The following is a 21534-nucleotide window of genomic DNA, read 5'->3' as shown; positions in this document are numbered from 1 at the left end:
AAAAAAAATTAAGTTTGTTTTTAAAACATATTTTCAATTTCAAAAATTATTTTCTACTCTAGTAAAAATAAAAGAAATTTTTCAAAAACATTTTTCATTCATAAATCAAACACAAAAAATCTTTTCCGAAAAATATTTTCTACTCACCAACCAAACATGAGAAAATAAGTCAAAAATCAACTTGTTTTCCAAGAAAACATTTTCTAAGAAAAATTTTTCCATGAAAAACATTTTCCTTCATACCAAACACACCCTTAGAGTTTAAGCAAATTGTTGCTAGAATTAATATTTAGAGTTATACAGATCACATTCTCATTGAGCCCCAAAATAACGTATTTCAATTTATTCGCCTATTCTTCAGGCACATATGTATTATTTATTACAGTATCATTTTAGTTTAAATGAGACAAAAAAAATGAAACGTAACTATTACTATAGCTTTATTTAATAATTAAGCCTTAAATTAATATGAGTAATTAATAAGCAGTATTCTGGTGGCAGTCCCTGCTCGATATCTGTGCCTATTGAGCATGCTAATATATTGCTATATGTACTGAAACTCACATGTACACTTTTTATTTATTTATTATTTATTCATCTCATATTAGTTGTCCAGCTTGTTAAATTAAAAAAATATATTTAATTTTGATATTATTCTTGCAACTAAATATTTTTGAAAATGTTTATATTTATTTATAAAATTTCCAAAATTTGTTTTAAAGAGTGAATTAGTAAAATTATTTTTTTATTTATGATTTTTTAAGCACAGTACAAAATGAAAAGTGATCAACTGATATATATAAGATGGAGGGAAGAGTTTATCACTGCTCTATTTGTTAAGAAGTCCCACATCGGTAGAGGGATGAAAAATTAGTCTCCTTATATGGACTTAGACAAACCTTTCTTAATGAGCTAGCTTTTGAGGTTGAGTTAGGCTCAGGTGTTATATCTTCACATGACATCAGAGCCAAGCCTATCCCAGCAATGGCGGAGGCAGGAATTCTATCAAGGGGGTTCAAATAAAAAAAATGTTGTTGCCTGGAATCAAACCTGTGACCCAAAGCTCACATAGGCTGAATACTGACCCCCATAAACCATTGAGCTACTCCTTTGACATATGCTCAGGGGGTTCAATTTTAAATATATACACGTACACAAAAAAATTGATCTTATATATATAGTGTAATTTTTTTCCGAGGGGGGTCGGATGACCCCCCTGGACACACTATAGATCCGCCCCTGCATCCCAGTATATTGTTCACCGATGTTGGACTCCCATTTAGAAGTGTTCACGCTTCAGTTGAGGTCTGAGCGTGCAGAGAAGTGTTAAGAAGTCCCACATCGATAGAGGATGGAATTTGGTCTCCTTATATGGACTTAGACAAACCTCCCCTTTTGAGGTTAAGTTAGACCCAGATATCATATCTTTACACTATTCTCTTCAGAAAGGCCATATAAAAGCTTTTTCCTCTACCAAACAAAAAGAAATGGAAAATAAATATTCATAAAATACAATTCATTTGAGATAAAACATTACTCTATTACGTAAGAAAACGTTGGGCATTTAAAAGGGAGTTACGTTAATTTAATTTGAAATAGTAGAAAAGAGCATTAAAGAGCACATTTGTCAAAATATAACGACAATTTATCATAAATATGACTATTTCTAAACTATAAAAGTGTCTAAAGTTTTATACAATAAGTAAAAAAATAAATAAAGGCAAACATAACTACAAATAAATATTCTAGATATGGAGAAGACATCCTTGAAGTTGGTTTATATTATGGCACTTTTTATTGTTGCAAGAGGTTTCTGACTCTGTCTCTCTAACTACAATTTTTTTCTCCTAGCATGAATTAACGTAATACACACGTACTTATTGTTAATAAATATATGTACCATGACAAAAATGACTAATGATATTTATTTACAGGTGTTCTAAGTAAAACATTTGTAGGTGGATTTGCATGTTATACAGATGAAGATTGTGCCTACGTGGTTAAAGGTCGCCATTGTAGACCTATTTGTGACTGGGGAGAAATTTGTGACTGTATTCCATATAATGACAACGAAGATTATGCTACTACAAATATAAATACAAATGCAATCCCACCGATAGGGTCTGAATCCTGAAAATGCTAATATAGATAAATACAAATGAAGATCTAAATTTATCCTTCGTTTAAACTTATTTTTCTAAATACAGATTAATCATATTTGATGAACTTTGTATACGAAATTTATGAATTGTTATGCTATCATTTTTTCAAAAGTTTACTATATGTTAAGAAAAGAGGCCCAAAAAAAATGAGGATATAAATACGCAAAACGAAATAAATACAATACTAATCATATTGTACTATGTTATTTAATAATTTTTGTATACGAGATTCATGAATTGTTATTGCTCAAAAAAAATATACTTACATGAATCTTGAGTTCACAACAAATTAAACAATTTTATTTTAACACGTATAAATTAAAATCACAATAGATATTACTTCACCTAACGCTATGAAAGAGTCAATAATAAGAATGGTGGTGCTAAACCAAAATTCAGTAAGAGGCATAGAATTTTCATTAAGCATATTTCAGAAAAAATAAGTCATATAAATTTTTGTTTGAAACTAATTTTCTAATCTTTTGAGATGAGTTATTAATTAACTTTTTGTGGGTTGGAGTTGTTGCATTCATTTAATATTTAGCATGAGTTCTTAATCAAGAGATCTCGGGTTCGAGTCCCCTTGGGCACAAAGTCTCCTTTGTTAGGGAGCGCTTCCCGACGCAAATCCGGATTTAGTCGAGTTCCAATATAGGTACCGGACACTGGATGGGAAACAAAAAAAAAAATATTTAGCATGAGTTGAAAGAGATGAGAAATGAAGGAAAGAAGAAATTTTCACAGCTAATAGAAACTCTTCAACCCAATTTTACCTACACATATCATCATATATATTTACAATTCTTGCAGCTATATTAACACAATTCAATCCAACATTTTTACATTTTCACCTAAACCTGTTCTATATTTACACAGTTTAGCACCACTGTTAAGAAGCTTCTGAATTCGAGACAGAACCAATTGGGGGATTCTCACAAACATTGCACCTGCAAACTGGGCAGACCCTGGAAAACCAGAAAGTAGGAAATCAATACAGAAGTGAGGCACAAGTTACATCTCAAAGTACATAGCAATACACGGAATTGTCTGAACATACCGGTTTACTTCCTTAAGCCATTTATCGATACAATGCATATGATATTCATGGCGACAAGGGAGCACCCTCAGTTTGTCTCCCTCCTCATACTCAGCCAAACAAATGTGGCACCTGCAAAGACATAGTACAGCTTATTAATACAGGGTATATAGTCTTACGGAAATTCATTGTTGTGGCTGAATATTAAGGCTGTCAAGCTGTTCATGTTTTTGCCACTTGAAATTCAAATAGAAAGGTCAAAGACTACAGAACAGAAAATTCTCCCATCAACACTACTTAATGTTTTAAGTATCTGTTACTATTTGTTGTTTCCTTATATCTCAATTATTGCATTGTTTTTGTTGTAGTTTCTGTCTGTTACTATCTGTCCTTTTTGTTATTATCAGTTGTTTCTCGTACTTCCTTTACTTCTTATTCAGGGACTACTTTGGATTATCTTCTCTAAGCTGAGGGTCCATCGAAAACAGTCTCTCTACCTCCGATGGTAGGGGTAAGGTCTGCACACAGTCTACCCTCCCAAAACTCCACTTTGTGGGACTACACTGGGTATGTTGTTGTAACACTACTTGATGCTTAAATTACATCTTTGAATCAGCAGAAACTTCTGGAAATGGATAATTTGGTGGGGACTGAAATTTTAGCTTTGAAATATGGCTACCCCAATCTAGTGATCATAAGGGCAAGGTCCACTTAGAGTTGAAACTTGAAAATAACTGATCAAGAGAGATGATTCAGTTATAAAGAACCAGATAGAGCCTTTGATAGATGATAGAGTAATGGATACTCGTCAAAACAAACTGGGAGGAAAGGTCATAACCCTTAAGCCAAGAATCTTCATGATGTTACTAGTGAAGACTGAAGATTGCCTAAGGATCGAAAATCCGGCTATCTTATGTCTAACAACTGGGTAAAAGATAGCTTTATTAGATCCCATTACATCTAACCAAAGAGTCAAATCAATCCAAAGAGGGAAATTTATGTGTCAAAACTTTAAGAAAAATTATAGAGAGATCAATTATATTTTTATAAGTATTTCACAAGCATGCTAGCTAAACCATAATTCATGCATGACGAAACTTTAAATTTGATTTTCCTAACAAATCCAAATTAATAACAAACTACTGCAGTAGGAGACTGGAGAATCGTAGAACTGACAATATGCATGAACAACTTTCTGTTCTTTTTCTTTTGCTTTCTCCGACTTCTTTTAAGCTCTTTGTTTTCTTTCTCTTCAGTGATTTCAGCTACCAAAGCGGAAGACTATTATTTGGAGGGGAGGAGGCAGTGCCAATTACTGATTGCTAACGTATATACCTTAGGAGGCAACATAACTCAAGCAAGCATATCAATTATTCAACTAGTTAAGAAGACATACTGTTGGATATCAGTGGGAGCATTGTCTATAGCTCCTAACTTCTTGTGAGACTTGAGAGGAAATGAGTCCACAACAGAATCTGGAGCTGGAAGCGAGAGCGTAGATAGCGAAAGTGTGAAAGATTGTTGATGGATCTCATCGAGGACCTAAGAAAAGAAACCAAGCCATATCATCAAACTATTGCAATCACATAATAAGGCAAGTGGAGATACCAGAAAGTATTAACAGGTCACAAATTATTGAATGAAAAAAATCAGTAACCGTGAACACCTCATTCCTTTAGCCTTCAATCTTGAAAGTACATTCACTCAGTATCCAGTATATCCCTCTCAATCTGTGTCTATAGTACACTTTTAAGCAGGCACTATGCTATTAGTGCTGAGTGCTGAACAATGTAAAAAAAGATTGTTCCCGGAGAAGGTGCTGAACACTGTAAAATTTACTAAGATTCAAGCTTGCACTGAATCCAAACTCAGGTCACTGCGATTAAGGTAACTGGCAACAATCAAGTGCCTTCGGAATAGAAAACTATGCAAGTTGGATGTATTCACGCTTTCAGCTGGAATTATTATATAGGGTTCTTAATACTGGATAAACTGATGTCAAGCATTTCTACTATGCTCCTTGAGTTTTGTTTACCGTTGGCGATCTATTCACCAAGAAATAATGCAGATGCAAAGTTTCTTTAGGACGGATTAACAAACACCCAGCAACACAGATCAATTAAGAAAAGAAAAATCTTAATTCCACTCTTTTTTCCTGGTTTCCACCCGGTGTCCAATACCTCCAATCAGTAGTCAAGAAAAAAATATATCACACAACACAACTTCCTATTTTAAAAATAATTAACACGGCTAAACCAAACAGGTTGATTCACAAACGGGACAAACTTTTGTAGAGGAAAGAAGATCTCAACCAAAGATCGGTAAACGCCTAATTAGATCTATTTTATTCTAGTTCAAAGACAAGCCAATTCCCAACTTGCAGTCCAAAAAGGAGGGGTCTTACATCCCTCAATCTAGAGTTAGACATACTCCATTGTCAAATAGCACGAGCTGATAGATAACAAAAATATACAGCAACTTGTCTTGTTCCTTTCTTATTTCCTTCTAAGTGTTTATATGGTAATAACAGTAAATTTGGCATCCTCAAAATCCACAAACAACATGAGAGTTCATTGTAATAACTCTCCTGAATGTGACTTGAATAGGGAAAAGGAAGGATGCATAATATGCTTAGAGAATATTCTTAAGTTGTCATTCCTAACAAAAAATACCCACTAGAATTTGAAACTTAAGGACATTAGATGTTGGAGACATACCTCAAATAAGGCCTCAGCTAGTATAATTATTCGTGAAATACTTGCAAGGGTACTGAACTCTTCAGTTGTAAGTAATGGTTCACACGAACATGAACCATCAGGATGAAGGCCTGATGAGCAAAGATTTTGTTGTGGAACTCGGTTACCAAAGCCTTCAAGAACTCTTTCAGATGTCTGTATATGTAATACAGACAGGTTATTGGGATTATCATTAATGATTTCTAGGTATGAAAATAAAAAGAACATAAGGAAACATGATATTAAATGCCTCAAAAGAGAAGTGATATAAGTGCCAAGTAGTCCGTATTTGAAAGTAGCCTCACGATGCTACAATGACCAAACATAAAGTTAAGATGCATTTGTGCTCATAAAAAAATGTAGAATTATAATTACACATTTGTGCAAACACATAATTTTAAAACCAAAAAAAAAAAACTGAAAAAACAAAGACTTCTTTGAATTGCTGCCATTATAGGCACCTTTGGTTTTTTCATGTAAGACAGCATGTCCTTAATAAAGAAAGACGTACATGGAAAAAGAAAGGGAAAATTAGCTGAGACCAATGTTTTCTTAAGATTTTCTACTGCAACTAGTGGAAAATATATCTAAAAAAACGATATTAAACGAGACAAAAATGCAAGTTAACATTTGATACAATATAGTGTGCGAAACATAAATATGGATGATATGCCTAGATAATCAAGCTTTGGAGAGTGTAAGTATACCATAAGAGGGCTGAAAATAATTGGCCATCATAACAGACCAAAACCTCCTACAAAGAAGACTAGTGCATTTACCTTCTCCTGATATAATTCACACTCATTATGATCAAAAAATCTGTTTTTAAGTTAAACATACTCCCTATATATTAAAAAAAAAACAAATGCAGGGATTGCCTATATCCACCTCAAACAGTCAAAAGCATTAGAGTAACAGAAAAGATCTTGATATATTACCTCAGATCTTGTTGTCTGTCTTTGTTCACTTCTGCGATGATTCCTACCAGCCCCATAACCAGAATCCAATCCAACCCCATCATAATGGAGATCACCATTCAAATCAATTAGCCATCTGTCACGAGATCCTAGATCATCAGCATGACCAGTTGCGAAAACAATGGTTGGAGAATCACTATGCCTTCTTAAACTGCGTCTTGATATAGCATCCCAAAAGAGCCGCCTACTGTTTCTTCTTGTTTCTTGACTACCTATATCAGCAATGCTACTAGATAAAATGTTGGAAGAGATACTCACCACATCAACATGTAGCACATCTTGAGATGAGTTTACTCCAAGCTCACTATCCAGCAAAAGAAATCCCGAACCTGAAGTTGTTGCTTCTTCAGAGGTATCACCCTCAAGAAATTGATGCCTTGGTATAGAGTCAGAAGTAACAGAAATAGATCTAGAATCAGAACTTGACTCAATATGCACATCCCCGTGATTCTCGATTGAATCCCCATGTGAACATGAGCTTCTGCACTCTTCTGGCACAGTGTGAGAGTCTTCAGTATTCAAGCGCGTCAAAGATTCAGTACTAACAGCTGCAGCCAAGCTGTCTCTAGCCTGTGAAGAGATCAATTCTTGAGATGGTTGTTTCCATTTACAGTAGCTATATGACTATTCGTCCAAAATGTGAAGTTATGAACTTAGATAAGAACTAACCTGGTCACATATTGAATGTTTTTCATTTGAAATGCATGTATTATTGATGTTCACTTCGGCATTTATCAAATTATATTCAACAAAAGCATCATGACTAAGACCACTAGTGCTTTCTGATGAGGATCCTGTCTCAGGTTGAGTAGCATGACCAACTTCTGAACTAAATGTTGAAGAAGATTCTGCTATAGAATTCCGGGAAAAATCACCAACCAGAGGTTGGGGATAATCTTCAAGCTGTACAACACCATCATATCTCAATTTCAAATTTAAGGATGTAGATTACAGGATAGGTTGAACTTGATAATAAGATTAAGTCAGCATGAAGAACAAGTAATGTAACATATAATTTTCTACTGGACACTAATAAAGGGAAATATATTATTACACGTAGCAATAAACTTGAATTGCCAGCACGCAGTTCAAAAGCAGTAAAGCGAGTGCAAATTTGTTCCACCGAGGCGAAACTTTTTCTCTGCTTCAACTCTTCCTTGAGCAATACAGCCTTTTAAAACACATTAGCAGCCTCTTTTAATCAGAGAAGTGAGCATGACACACATAGGCTCCTTACACGAATGTTAACGATGCACCATTAAACAATTTACAACCTTAAAAAGTATCTAGAAGCTATAACAACAAAAGAAAAAACTCATAACAGCATAGTAGAGAAGGACCGAACAAATACAAAATGCATGATACTATAGCTGCACCACCACTTGTTAAAGCCTGCCCACTACAACTTCCACATCTTTGGTAATATAAGGGATGAAATACGTTTAAATGGATTAAGAGTTTTAGTTTCTTGTAGGAAATGTAAAACACATGTCAAAGCTCAAAGGGACTTTCTAGCTAGAGAGCAACAATGAATACCATTCAATAAGCATCCAAGCACGAAGCAGTTCAAGCGCGCTTTATCCCATTTACTTAAGTTCAACAATTTCAGCAAAAAATAGTCTTTGTTAGATATCCTAGAAAAATCTCCATCCATCACAAATGAATTACCAAAATGCTAAAACCAAAAACAATCCCATTATTACCAATTATTCACCACAAGAAAGAAACAAAGCCCATTTAGGTTCATTACACCAGTCCCAACTGAAAAAACAAATGAGATGCATAGTGACCACAGAAACACAAAAGTCAACTCTGGACTTCAGACTTCAGTATTGGTAAATCAAATAAAGATGATAACTTTAAGGAAGTAACCAAGAAAATAAAGGGGAAAAAGAAAAGCAACAAATTGAAGCAACCCCTTTTGACCATGATCAACACCTTGTTACTAGAATCAAAATTATCAAGAATACAAAACAGATAAATCATATCAACAACTCAAATAGGCACCCCAAAGCAACAAAAAAGATTATTTTTTTTTTTGTCTGAAACACACAAAAATATAGAAAGGTGGATAAAGATTAAGAAAAGTGCCTCATGGTCCAACTGAGAAGTGGAGGCACCACCACAGAAAAAAGAGGAAAATTTGAGCTTGCTCCGTTTAGGTCTTGACCCGGATGATGATGATCTTATACGACTGCTACTGGAACCCATAATTTTTGTTGAGAAGTTGAAATAATGAAGATGATAACTCCAAAAATAGCTTATAAATAAATGACCAAAATTCTCAATTTCGGCTGTTTCCTATGAAGCTGCTCTCTTTTTCAATATATTATGTATTTCACCATATTATTCTTATTTAAATAATGTTCAAGAGAGCCGAGAGTATGTCAAAAGTCACAACTAAAATTAAAGGAAGCAGTATTATTTACTTTGCCCAACAGTTTTAGTCGTCCACTATATTACAAAGATATATATCTATTTTTTATTAAAAAATATATTATTTTAAAAAAATTTATCCTCGAAGTTCAATTTTTTATTATTTAAATTATTCTCCTAAACTAATAATTATAATTAAAATATTACGACCCCACATTTTGGTGTTCTTTTTCTTTTTCTCTCTTTTACGTGCCTTGTGGGAAAGTTTTTTTTTGTCGAGGATTACTAACCAAATGAAGAAATGGTTTTTTTAGCCCTATTAAACGAAAGCTAAAAATGAAGGATATGTTGATTATTTAAGTTAAAAAGGAAATTATTTGTGATGATTAGGTCTTGGCAGTTTTGAATGAGAAACTTAGGGGTTGTTTGGTCGTTGGTTAGTAAATACGATGTTGGATAGTTTTTTAGTTATGTTATATAAAAGTCGACAATATCAAGTATGACATTTGGTTACATTTTATAATACTACATAAGTATATATTAGGTATAATTTATGAGCCAATTAGTATATTATATTGTGTAGAATAGAAGAAGGAGTAACTAATATACCAATGAATATTACCTAGCAACCAAACAACCTCTTATTGTCTTCAGCTAAAAAACAACTTGAATATACAATTGCAAACCTTAAAATTACATCTAATTGATATGTAAATGTTTTAAGAGTAACAAATAATAATCAATACTATTTTTTTTCATTATAACAACTACACATAAATACTATTTGAAGAAGTAAAAACACATGACTTGATGATAATAAATTATGTGGGAAGTGAAAATATTATTTTGTTATGGAAAATTTGGTGTATTAATTTGAAAGAGTCAAGATTTTCAGTTAGTGAATTATGTATTGGAGTACAAATTAATAGAATGTTACTTCTAAGTTAGGTTTGCTATGGAATTGAGCAAAAATATTGTTTCAATGTTGTGGATCACATGTCAACATAACATTAGATTATTTTAATACGCATAACATTGCATTATTTTAATATGTGCATAAGTTTTCTCAAATTAGAATTAGAAATAACTAACCAAAACATATTATGTATTTAAATGTTCGATTAAAATAAATGTTAGTTTTAAAATATAAATACAAACAATTTCAAGAAATTGTCTATATGTTTGTCTTTTTTCTTTACTAGGCCTAAGGTTGATATCATCATGAAGAAAGCTTAAATGGAAACACACAAAAAAAAAAAAGAAGGAAAATCGATAAAGACCAAAGATATATTTTTATGGGGTCAATGCACAAGTATAGCAGGATGACTTATAACTCTAATTGAGAATTTTTGTTTTTATTTTAATTATTTTTCGTAAAAATAGGATGTGTGAGAAATGGTATAATTATTAAAACCGTTTCATACTTATTCCAAATTGACTATACAACAAAGAACCTAATATTCTATATGTTGTTTTATAAATTTGGTCATTATCAAGGAACTTATTGCGAGATTATTCAAGTATATTCCTTTAAAAATGAATTTTATAATTAAGAATTTCTATTTTTTATATAAAAAATATTTATTTCTTGAATAGGACCTTATATATATATATATATATATATATTACTTTATTTGTTTTATTTTAGTCCAGAATGTAGTTTAAGAAAATAAATAACAAATTTAAATTTTATGGTCTTGAATTAAAAATATATCAAAATATCATTTAATTTCATGGTTTTAAACATGTTAAGGGAAAAGTTAAATTTAAAAATTTGTCCAAAAAAGAAAAAATATATTTTTAAAATGGAGTAAAAAAAGTAGCATAAACAAATTAAAACGAACAGAATAAACATATTAGGATTAATTTGAAACTTCACCTACCCTAGACTTTTGGAACAGGCATATAACTAGATTTTCGGTCAAATCCACAAATAATTTAGAGCTTTTACGTGTCTCTCTCATTATACTGTCTAAATCAAGTTGTATTATCTTCGAATATGCTCTTAGATTATTTTTAAAAAACAAGACAGTTCTTTGTTTTATATATTTTCTTACTTCTAACCATATAAAATTTTCAACATGTACCAAAAACAATGAGGTAGATTATATTTATCTTCATAATTAAAATTTAACAACAACTTCCTGCTAATCTTTTAAGAAAAGAAATGAACATTAACAACTATGATTCAAGTTAATTAGCATCTAATAAACATTGGTATCATATTTAAAGTTTCTCAAAACTGTTTACACAAGATACTACAAAAGCCGATCTAGAATTAGCTACTACACGTATCCAATGCAACCATGCTTCGATAACTTTTCTTTTTGAGCCGAGGGTCTATTGGAAAAGCCTCCCTACCCACAAAGGTAGGGGGGTAAGGTTTGCACTTGTGGGATTATACTGGGTATGTTGTTGTTGTAGCTACATGTATCGAGTTCTATCTTATATATAAGCAGCAGCTGGTTGCATTTGACAGCTACCTGTGTTAATGTAACTTGATAATCTGCCTCAATTGCCAGATCCAAGAGTACATCATTCCGAATGCACAATATATGCTGATCATCATAAGAGGCAAGAAAGGAAGCCTCTCAGCAAAGAGAATAGGATGAACAAATTGTCCATATATCTCAACGGCCACGAGACCTAGCAAGTATAACCTCCCAAACCATCCCAAGATGAACCTCGTTTTGTCATATCTTGTCTGTTCACTTTTTGTTGTAAAATGAGAGGAAAATCCAATCCACATCAGTGTAGCATGTAAAAGCAGTAAGAGAACCTTAATTGGATACTCTTGGGCTTCAAATAACAACGGAAATAGAGAATAGCAGGACACTGCATGCACAGCAGGGTTTACGTGTTAGTCTCTGGAAATATAAGTTACGGAGTGGTGCGAAACCAGAAAAAGAGGAAGAAAAGTAGGAGATGCAGCAGCACAACAACAATAGTAACAAAAATAGTATGCAAAGGAAGAAATTTAGTAGTGTAATATTGATAGATACCCTATCTGCAAAGATTTCAAGAGACCCCAACTAAATAAGGATAATTTTGAGGTTGGACATGATATACCTGAGGCAACGGTGTAAAAATGGATAGCTCAAAACACACTATAACAAACCTAACCAACATACGGTAAGTATTGAACACAATGAGTTTTACTCTTAGTTGCGCGGACTCTTCACTTTTGATGCTGCACCCATCTCAGATTCTTCAAAAATACGCTACTTTTGGTGAATCCGACACGCACCTGTTGNGGCAACGGTGTAAAAATGGATAGCTCAAAACACACTATAACAAACCTAACCAACATACGGTAAGTATTGAACACAATGAGTTTTACTCTTAGTTGCGCGGACTCTTCACTTTTGATGCCACACCCGTCTCGGATTCTTCAAAAATACACTCTTTTGGTGAATCCGACACGCACCCGTTGGCATTTTTGAAGAGTCCAAGCAACATAGGACTTTTACTTACTGAGCACTTCTATTAATACAGTAACTGATGGAACAATACTAAAACTAATGTGTTTTTCCATATTCCAATGGTGATTGCAGCTTTGATTTTCTGAAGAAACAAAAGACTCATAGCAAATCGATAGCTCCCTATATCTTCTATCTAGGGAAAAGGAAATGATAAAACTTAAAGCTGGTTATTTCGGGTAACCTCGTGCAATTAAAACTCACAGGTATAATTCCTGCAACATAATAGTGAAGTCAAAATGGAGGATCAAAATGTTGTTAATGATAGGATAGAATCATGAATCTTTTGATGAAGAGAAAGAAACTGATGTCAACCTGGTCTTAGGATCGTTTAATGTGATTCTACTAGCTCAAGGATTAGATTCCATGGTTGAAGACCATTTGACTATAGTGTTTTATCCACACACACCAAAAAAGGCTACTTGTCTGCAGTGGCCAATTTAATTGTACCACAGAATAGAGGAATTTGTTGAATCCTCTCCGCAGTTCTAGTCCAAGTAGATTAGTTAAGAAACTCTCATGATAACTTTTGCTTTAACAAACCTTTATTTTATCCTAATAGTTATAGGTCTCTCAATAACTTCTCACAAAAGAGCAGTTACACCAGAAAATAGGAAAAGCTTTCTGCGCAAAATCAATCTTAAACATCAAGGACGTTAGCAAAGTCATAGATATTTTTGCATGAAAACCAAAAATGGGGATTTAAGTAGACATATATGTATGCCACAATCTGGTTTAATACCAAATTCTTCTAGTTGTTTTCTAGATAAACCAAATTCTTGTACATTTTCCAGTGGAATTTAATTGTGAAGCCTAGCAATTATGCAAGGTATAGCTGATTCATCATGGTAATGATAAACTATACTGCCAGCATTTTTGGAAAATATGTTTTGACCAATTGCAGTATCATGATGATTTATGAGATAAAATAATGACATTAATAATAGAATGGTGCTTGAAAGTAACACTTATTTCCAACTGAAAGAGCTCTGCTTTTTGTATGGTCATGTAAAATGAGCCATTCACAGCAACATAAGAAACACAAATTACGGAACAACTTCTAGAAGATGATAGCATACAGAAGAGTGACTGAACTATACAGAAAGATATAAATATGAATTTTCTGCTAATTGAGATGGTAAAAGACTTGTCACATAAATCATGTTGTGATACAAATTCAGGCCTTCCAGATGACTTTGAGAGGTCAATCACCACTAAAAAGTGAGTAAAAAGTGAATTACCTATGGACAAATAGAAATAGTGTTTTGCATCTTCCACACTTTTCAATGAAATGATGGCAAGGGGAATCACAAAGTGAAGCGAAGCTTTCTCATGGACATGCCAGCCAAACATAAAGCCGCATGTGTAAGCATAGGCTATCCATCTAGTAATCATCCTTGGTTGGGGATCTTTCCAAGCTTTTATAAGACATGGGGCTATTGCAAGTAAAACAATACTGAAGGTAGCCATGGGGGTGACCTGCAATATATAGAGGTCTGTGTAAGCATGGGATGTTCACAAGTTCTCTAACTAATATTATTTGCTGAAAGATAACACCTTCTATCATGTTTTATCTCAAAATAAGGTAACTCTTTTATCATGCATTTGAATTTGAAGATTCCTAATCAGTGAGCTAGTTAACGAAGTTATTGTCAATAAGCAAGACACACAACATATGTTGGATGACGAGATGAATGGGTATGCTTACTCTAGGTAATATAGCAAAAGGAGAGGAGTCCCCAACTAGTCCACCAGTGAATGAAGCTGTCGGTGTCTGGACGCTGAAACCCATTTTCACAAGCGAAAATGCTAACACTTTATCGAGAATTATATAGAACACCCAGAAGTTCGGAGCCCAGTAAGCATGACAGAGTCCCCGACCAAATGGAAACATTCGATGGAACACTTGTTGTATCTGCGACAGGATTGAAAGCAGGTGGCAAATTGTCAGGACTTGATGGTAGAGCACACAGGCAATGAATATCATACCATTCAATAAACAGAAACAACCACTTCGATCAGCCAAGGTTAAATTTGAAACAAGGTTATCTAATTGCCGGAGATTTAGGCATCATCAGCAATCAGGCTAAAAGAATGAAAAGAACAAGACAATAAAACTTAAGAAAGTACATTTCAGCAATAAAAGTCTACAATTTTGTTACTAGCTAGATGCAACTCATAACATTGGAGCAATTTTTATTAATATTCTACGAGCCTACAAGTCTAAATGGAGCTACATGGTTTGTGAGGATTCATACAGATGAATCCAACTATCCTTCTTTTCTTTTTTACAATGTAGGACAAATTCATTAATAGAGTACCAAGAAGGTACTGCAAACAGCAAAGCAAGAGATCACTGTTTTAGTTATACCCCCAAGAAATCCAAGCACATTGAGATTGAGGGATTGTTTGTCGTTGTTCTAAGACTAAAAATGTCCATCTTATTTCTAGACATATTGGTGAAAACATCCATGCATAAACTAATAGAAAATAAAATATCAATGCATTCTTGACGAACTAAATCTTTCTGCTAGTGAAACCAAGACAATAGAACACTAGTAAATAACATCTAATTCTACATGTGATCCAAATAGGGAACTAACTAGAGAATCAACTCAGACAGAGAACTAAAGATCAAAACTTTCAAATGCAGAAAAGAGCAAAATTTACCTGTCCATGATACAGAAAAGGCCCATAAGCAGCAGCAAAAACAGCCACAACTGCACTCCCCATAATAACCAATCTCCCAAACCCCCTAATCAACCCACCCCTGCAATAATGCCTCAACAAATAAACAAAATAAACAGGAGCAGCAACAGCAAACAAATGCTTAAAACACAACAAAGCTGCAAAAACAAAACCACCTAGCAAATCCTTCCCTTCCTCCAAAGCTGAAAGAGATATCAAAAGAATCCCCAAAAGAAACCCATTATACTGAAAATGCAAATGGTCTACAATCATCAACCCAGGCGAAAAAATAACCAAAACCCAGATCAAAACTCTCTCTTTGTACCCCAAATTCCGTGTCAATCTATAAATACCAAAAACCAACACAAAATCAAATACTATAACAGTAAGTCTTTGAAAAAGAATTGTGGGTTGTGATTTGTAATTGAGACCATGCTGAAGATTAACCATAATGGGGTCCACAAGGGAGGCAAAGAAAGAAAGAAAATGCTCGAAATGAGCAAAGAACGGAGGATAATCGAGGGTCCATGGGCTTGTTTCATCAGAATACCACTGAGAAAGAGGAAGGGAGTGAGTTATAGCAAGCCAATTACGGTGGACTTCGAAATCTGTGCTGTGATAAGCTGGGATTAGAAGGAACTTAATGCATGTGGCTACCAGAGAAACCCATAAGATCTCTGTGATGGGTCTATTGGGTTTCAGTTTTAGGATCGGAGTTTGATCAGAGTGGTGTTTGTGGTGGTTCTTTGGGGGTTTCATGGCTTTGGGCCGACGGCGAAGTGGTGTTTGGGGTTGAGATTTGAGCGGAGGGGAGCTTGAAGAAGAAGGTGACATGTCAGCAATAACACGTCATGGATTGTCCAGGTCAGCATCTAGCTGGCTGTGTTGTGTTGTGTTGGGTCGGGTCGGGTTATACTTGCTTAGGCCCAATTCTTAGATGGATAATTTTGGGTCCAATCCATTAACTCTCTAATTTCAAGTTCTGATGAATGGGCCGGATTACACCTTTTTTGGACTGATTTTGCCATCTTTAAATCAAACTTTTGCAAAAATTATCTCTTTTCGGGGTAATCTTTAATTTTTGTCCTCAAATTTGATGGTTTTTTTATTTTTATCTTTATTCTCATCAAATACAAATTTGTGGATCAAAATACTCTTATAAATCTAGACTTGATTCGCTCAATATAAACTTAGAGAACTTTTACCTCGTACAATATAAATTTTGTAGCAATTAAGTTATGTCGTATAAGTTGTGTGGTAATTTTCAAAAAATAATTAATGTTCAAAAACTAATGTTATATCTTTTAGGATAAATTATGTCATTTTAAGAGAAAAAAAAATGATAGAAAATGTGGGAGAGTAGAGTATATGTGTTGGTTTGTGTATTCTTTTTTGTTTTAAAAAAGAAAAGAAAAATACATTATACTCTATCAGCATAAGGTTAGAGTATAACTTAGATCACAAAAATAGTTATTTGTTGTTTTCAGTATTAATCACATAATTTGTTATGTTTTTTATATATAGCATGACTTATGGGTCTTATATTATAATACGAAATATATAGACATAATAAAAAGTGTTTGTTAGTTTGATGTTAAAGTTTTTTTTTATTCATTTATTATTATTTAAAATTATATATTGAATAACAAATAAAAAAACTAACACCCCATTTTGGGACATCTGTGAATTGTGAGAATGACCCCTTTAAATTCATTTATATGAGAAACCTTTAGAAAAATCTAGAGAAACTTGTTGCTGATTGCCAATTCTTTCTCCTAAACTTCTCTTGAACATCTATTTAAACCTTCCACTCCCATAACACCCACCACAAGTGAAGTTTCTTTAGATGATAAAAAAATATAATTTGTTTGACTTGTTTGAATTTGTATTGGTTATCGACGTGTTTATTTATTAGCTTAATTTATTTCACTTCATCAAAAAATTGAGGTAGTATACAACTCAAACTTACTATGAAAAATCTTATTGAAATATTTCCATAAAGTACTAAACACAAATCATTGTAATAAATCATAATAAAGAACAAAAAATTATAAGGTATTAAAAATTTATAAAAGAATAAGCAAAAAAATTACTTAAAACTTAATAAAAATTAAATGAATTAAGTTATGATTCACTTTTTAGCTTATTTTAGCCTAAGTAATTTTTAAAAAAATAAATAACATGTTCATTTATTAATTTAATTTATTTTAACCCGTCTAAATTCAATCTTTTCACCCATTTGACACTCATGCATTGAAGTCACCTACATCTGCCAGCACTACTTGTACTATCCTAACTCTTGGGGGATTGGTTGCTTTTGTGTAATGAAAAGCAGCTGGAGGAAAGTGACAATTTGTCACACTTTTATTGGGTGAGATACATTTTTAATCAATATTTATATTACTTTCATCTATTATTATATTTATATAATAAAATAAATCACTAATTTAAAATCTTGAATCCTTATCTGATATGAGTGGCATTTGATGTCAACATATTGGAGTCATTAATACCAAAAAAAACCACATCTTCTTACCAGCTAACATATTTTCCATCATGACTCATTAGAAATAATAATTAAGTGAATGGTGTTCTATCAAAAAAGTTCATCTCCTCCCTTTAAATATTGGGAAGATTAGCAAACTAGTCAAACTTTCTAAAATAATTATTAAAAATATCTACACTTTAAAATAATTATTGAAAATGTCAATATGTCAATATTTTAGCAAATAAAATGTATCATAATATAATTGATTTTCTTTCCTTTTATTTCTCAAATCAGGTCCCACATTCAACTAATTTTACTCTCCTATACGTGAAAAAAAAGAAGCTCCCATTACCCACTTTCCCCTCTTTCTAGGTTTTTACCTTAAATTCTTCCTTTTTCTCTCTTGAGTTTTTCACCATTGTTCTCTCCTTTTCTTGTGAAAATCACCTCTTCTACTTTCCTCCAATTTGTTCAAGAAATCTCACAATTCCTTTAAAATATTTTTCACCCACGAATAAAGGTAAATACATTGCCATCAAGTATCTTTTGATTTCCAAAGTTGGGTGCTGAAGATTTTGAAATACTCGTTGAAGACCAAGTTGAGGAAGAACAATTTCCTATTAGTTTGTTTTGTATTTATAGTTTTTTTTTAGAATTTTGTATCCTTTCTCAATTAATATTCAAATCTGTATGTATGCTATTAATTTTTGTATTCATTTAAAATCTCATGTTGTATAGTTTATGAATCTTGTATTTGTTCCTAAATTGAATTCATCCCAAATGTATGTTAACTAGATATGTATTTTATTTATAGGAAGAACAACTTCCTATTGGTTTATTTTGTTTTGCTTTTATAATTTTTTTTTAGAATTTTGTATCCTTTATCAATTTGTATAAACCGTATGTAAGCTATTAATATTTGTATTCATTCAAAAATCATGTTGCATAGTTTATAAATTTGTTATTGTTCCTAATTTGTATTCATTCTAAAGGTATGTCAACTAGTTATGTATTTTATTTAAGAATGATTGCAATAAATATTCACTTATTCCTTTTCAATTTTATATTTCATTCTCACTTTTTCATCATACTGTTTTTTGTATTTTATATATTATTATACAAAATACTACATAAAACTAGAATGAATACAAACACAAATAAAATACATATTGGAATGAATATGACTTAAGAAAGGATACAAGATTTTGAAGAAAAAAATAAATACACAGCGAAGAAATACATGAATACAAATACGTTTCTCAAAGAACTATAGATTCATTTGGTATAACTACTACAATGCATACAAATTAATAAAAAAAAATACAAATTTCATTATACAAAATACAACATGAAAACTATAATGAATACAAATAATATACATATTGGAATGAATACGATTTAAAAAAGGTTACAAAATTCTGGAAAACAAAAATACATTGTGAAAAAGGCACACGTTTGAGTTTTCTTTAAAAATGTAATTGATGAGAAAATTAAGTGATANAATGCATACAAATTAATAAAAAAAAATACAAATTTCATTATACAAAATACAACATGAAAACTATAATGAATACAAATAATATACATATTGGAATGAATATGATTTAAAAAAGGTTACAAAATTCTGGAAAAGAAAAATATATTGTGAAAAAGGCACACGTTTGAGTTTTCTTTAAAAATGTAACTGATGAGAAAATTAAGTGATATTTACCTTCTTTTTTAAAAAATATTCTCTCCCTTGATTTTCTCCCTTCTATAATTGTATTCTTTCAAATTAAACAAGTTAAGAAATACATAAATTAGCTATATAATAAAACTAAATTATTGACACTTCTAATAAATATTGAAAATGTGCCTAAAGGATCCTATTAAATGCTAAAATATTGACATTTTGAAAATTGTCCCAATATATCATAAATTCATAATAGCGTACATTTATAAGTAGAGTCTGAAAAGGATGATGTTATACACATAAATCTTATTTTTTTCTTGTGAAGATAGAGAGCTAGACTATTTCTGAAGCATTCTTGACCTTAATATCTCTAACCACAAATTAAAAATGCGCTTTTTCTATTTTTGATTGGTTTACGATTTTTCTATATTATAGTTAACATCTTCTTGATTTGAAAAAGTGCATATATAAGTCCAAAGCTAGCTTGAGACTTATCTAAAGAAAAATAAGGTCCAAATTAATTCATGTCTCACTTTCACTGTTTTTGAGTAAGTAAAGTACGCTCTACTAATTACAAAAACTAATTTTTCAATTTAGAATTGTTATATCCACATTCTATGGTTGAAAGCATTCACAAGGCATAATTAAGGGGTTTTTTAGGGGTAGGGGAGCAAGCCAAAATAGTGAATGTAGACATTTTTGTTCTTCATAATTAATACTAAAATCCAAAATGGAATGAATGATAATGTTTGGATCCATATCATATACGTACATCATTGTAGGAAAATAGTATTTTTATTTTTTTAATAAAGTATATGATAAAGTACTTTTTTCTCTTTCTAAAATGAAGGCAAAAATATTTTGTACCATCTATATGGCATATACAGGAAATCTAGAATCAAAAATCAAATTTATAGAAGGTCTCAAAATTAATGTCAATTATTTCATAACTACAATGACGTATATACCATTAATAAATTTTATTAGGACGATTCTTCCTTAGGATCTAACTATAAATAGTGGACTCTAAGATCCTTTTTCCAACCTGCTCCCATTTCAATTTCGAATCAAGAAGAAAACGGTTCAAATGGTACGATCCCTCCGTCACCTTAGAATGAAAGGGGAAATCTCGTAATTTTTGGTGTATGAAGATGCGTTGTTAGGTGCTCCATTTTATTTTTATTTGAAAGGAACAAACAAGTATTATACTCATATTTTGCAATCTTAAACTCTATTATTACGAAATATATCAATCGAAAAGTTTTTTCGATGACGTTGCCAACTATCAACGGTTCAACACTGAGGTTGGAGGCGTTTCACTCTCTCCGTCTCAATTCATGTTAACTTATTATATTTGGTCATTTCAATTCACGAGTTCACAAATTACCCACTAATTGAACTATTTTGGATAAGAACATAAATATAGGAATTAAGTTTGACCTTTTAGATTGGATAGATATGACTTTCTTTTACTGTATAATGTTTTCTCCATTTTTGTTGTATTAACCAACTTTTGTAATGTCACATTCGATAGGAGAAAAGTAGCATACAATACAACGACACATATATGGAAGTCGGGTAAGTAATTTTACTTCAAGACAGCTATTATTACTATGAAAATGACATAATGTGTATTCGTGTTTAAAATCCGTTATTCCCACAATCTCGTGTCACACTTTTATTTTTAGTTTGTATCAAAAATATTATCAAACTTTTTAAATTTATAAATAAATTATTTTTAAATTCTTATTTTAATTTTAATAAAAATAATAATTTATAGTCATATAACTATCTAAAAGTTGATTTAGATTATAATTTTTTTTAAAAAAAAAATCGTAAATTGGGACAAAAGAATATACTCTTTAGCTGAATAAAGGTAGATTCCTCCCTAAACTTATCTCGAAAAATCAGTTACACGCTT

At 31.9% G+C, this 21534-nt stretch overlaps 2 protein-coding genes across 2 annotated transcripts; both read right to left on the bottom strand.

Moving 5' to 3' along the window:
• Window positions 1–2869: 2869 nt before the first annotated feature.
• Window positions 2870–9204, bottom strand: LOC125841465 (uncharacterized). Its single transcript, XM_049520604.1, has 7 exons — window positions 9002–9204; window positions 7580–7813; window positions 6872–7480; window positions 5916–6089; window positions 4595–4740; window positions 3220–3330; window positions 2870–3127 (listed from the first exon to the last, which is right to left on the bottom strand). The coding sequence occupies exons 1-7, from the start codon at window positions 9119–9121 to the stop codon at window positions 3052–3054; spliced, it is 1470 nt and encodes a 489-aa protein (XP_049376561.1). The 5' UTR covers window positions 9122–9204; the 3' UTR covers window positions 2870–3051.
• Window positions 9205–11484: 2280 nt separating this feature from the next.
• On the bottom strand, window positions 11485–16400 carry LOC125852277 (probable dolichyl pyrophosphate Glc1Man9GlcNAc2 alpha-1,3-glucosyltransferase). Its single transcript, XM_049532011.1, has 4 exons — window positions 15436–16400; window positions 14474–14680; window positions 14007–14244; window positions 11485–12121 (listed from the first exon to the last, which is right to left on the bottom strand). The coding sequence occupies exons 1-4, from the start codon at window positions 16285–16287 to the stop codon at window positions 11775–11777; spliced, it is 1644 nt and encodes a 547-aa protein (XP_049387968.1). The 5' UTR covers window positions 16288–16400; the 3' UTR covers window positions 11485–11774.
• Window positions 16401–21534: the final 5134 nt, after the last annotated feature.

Source organism: Solanum stenotomum, chromosome 1, assembly GCF_019186545.1.
Source record: "Solanum stenotomum isolate F172 chromosome 1, ASM1918654v1, whole genome shotgun sequence".
In the NCBI taxonomy this organism is placed as follows: Eukaryota; Viridiplantae; Streptophyta; class Magnoliopsida; order Solanales; family Solanaceae; genus Solanum; species Solanum stenotomum.
Note: the sequence above shows the minus strand (reverse complement) of the source record. Positions and strands in the feature narration are given on the sequence as shown.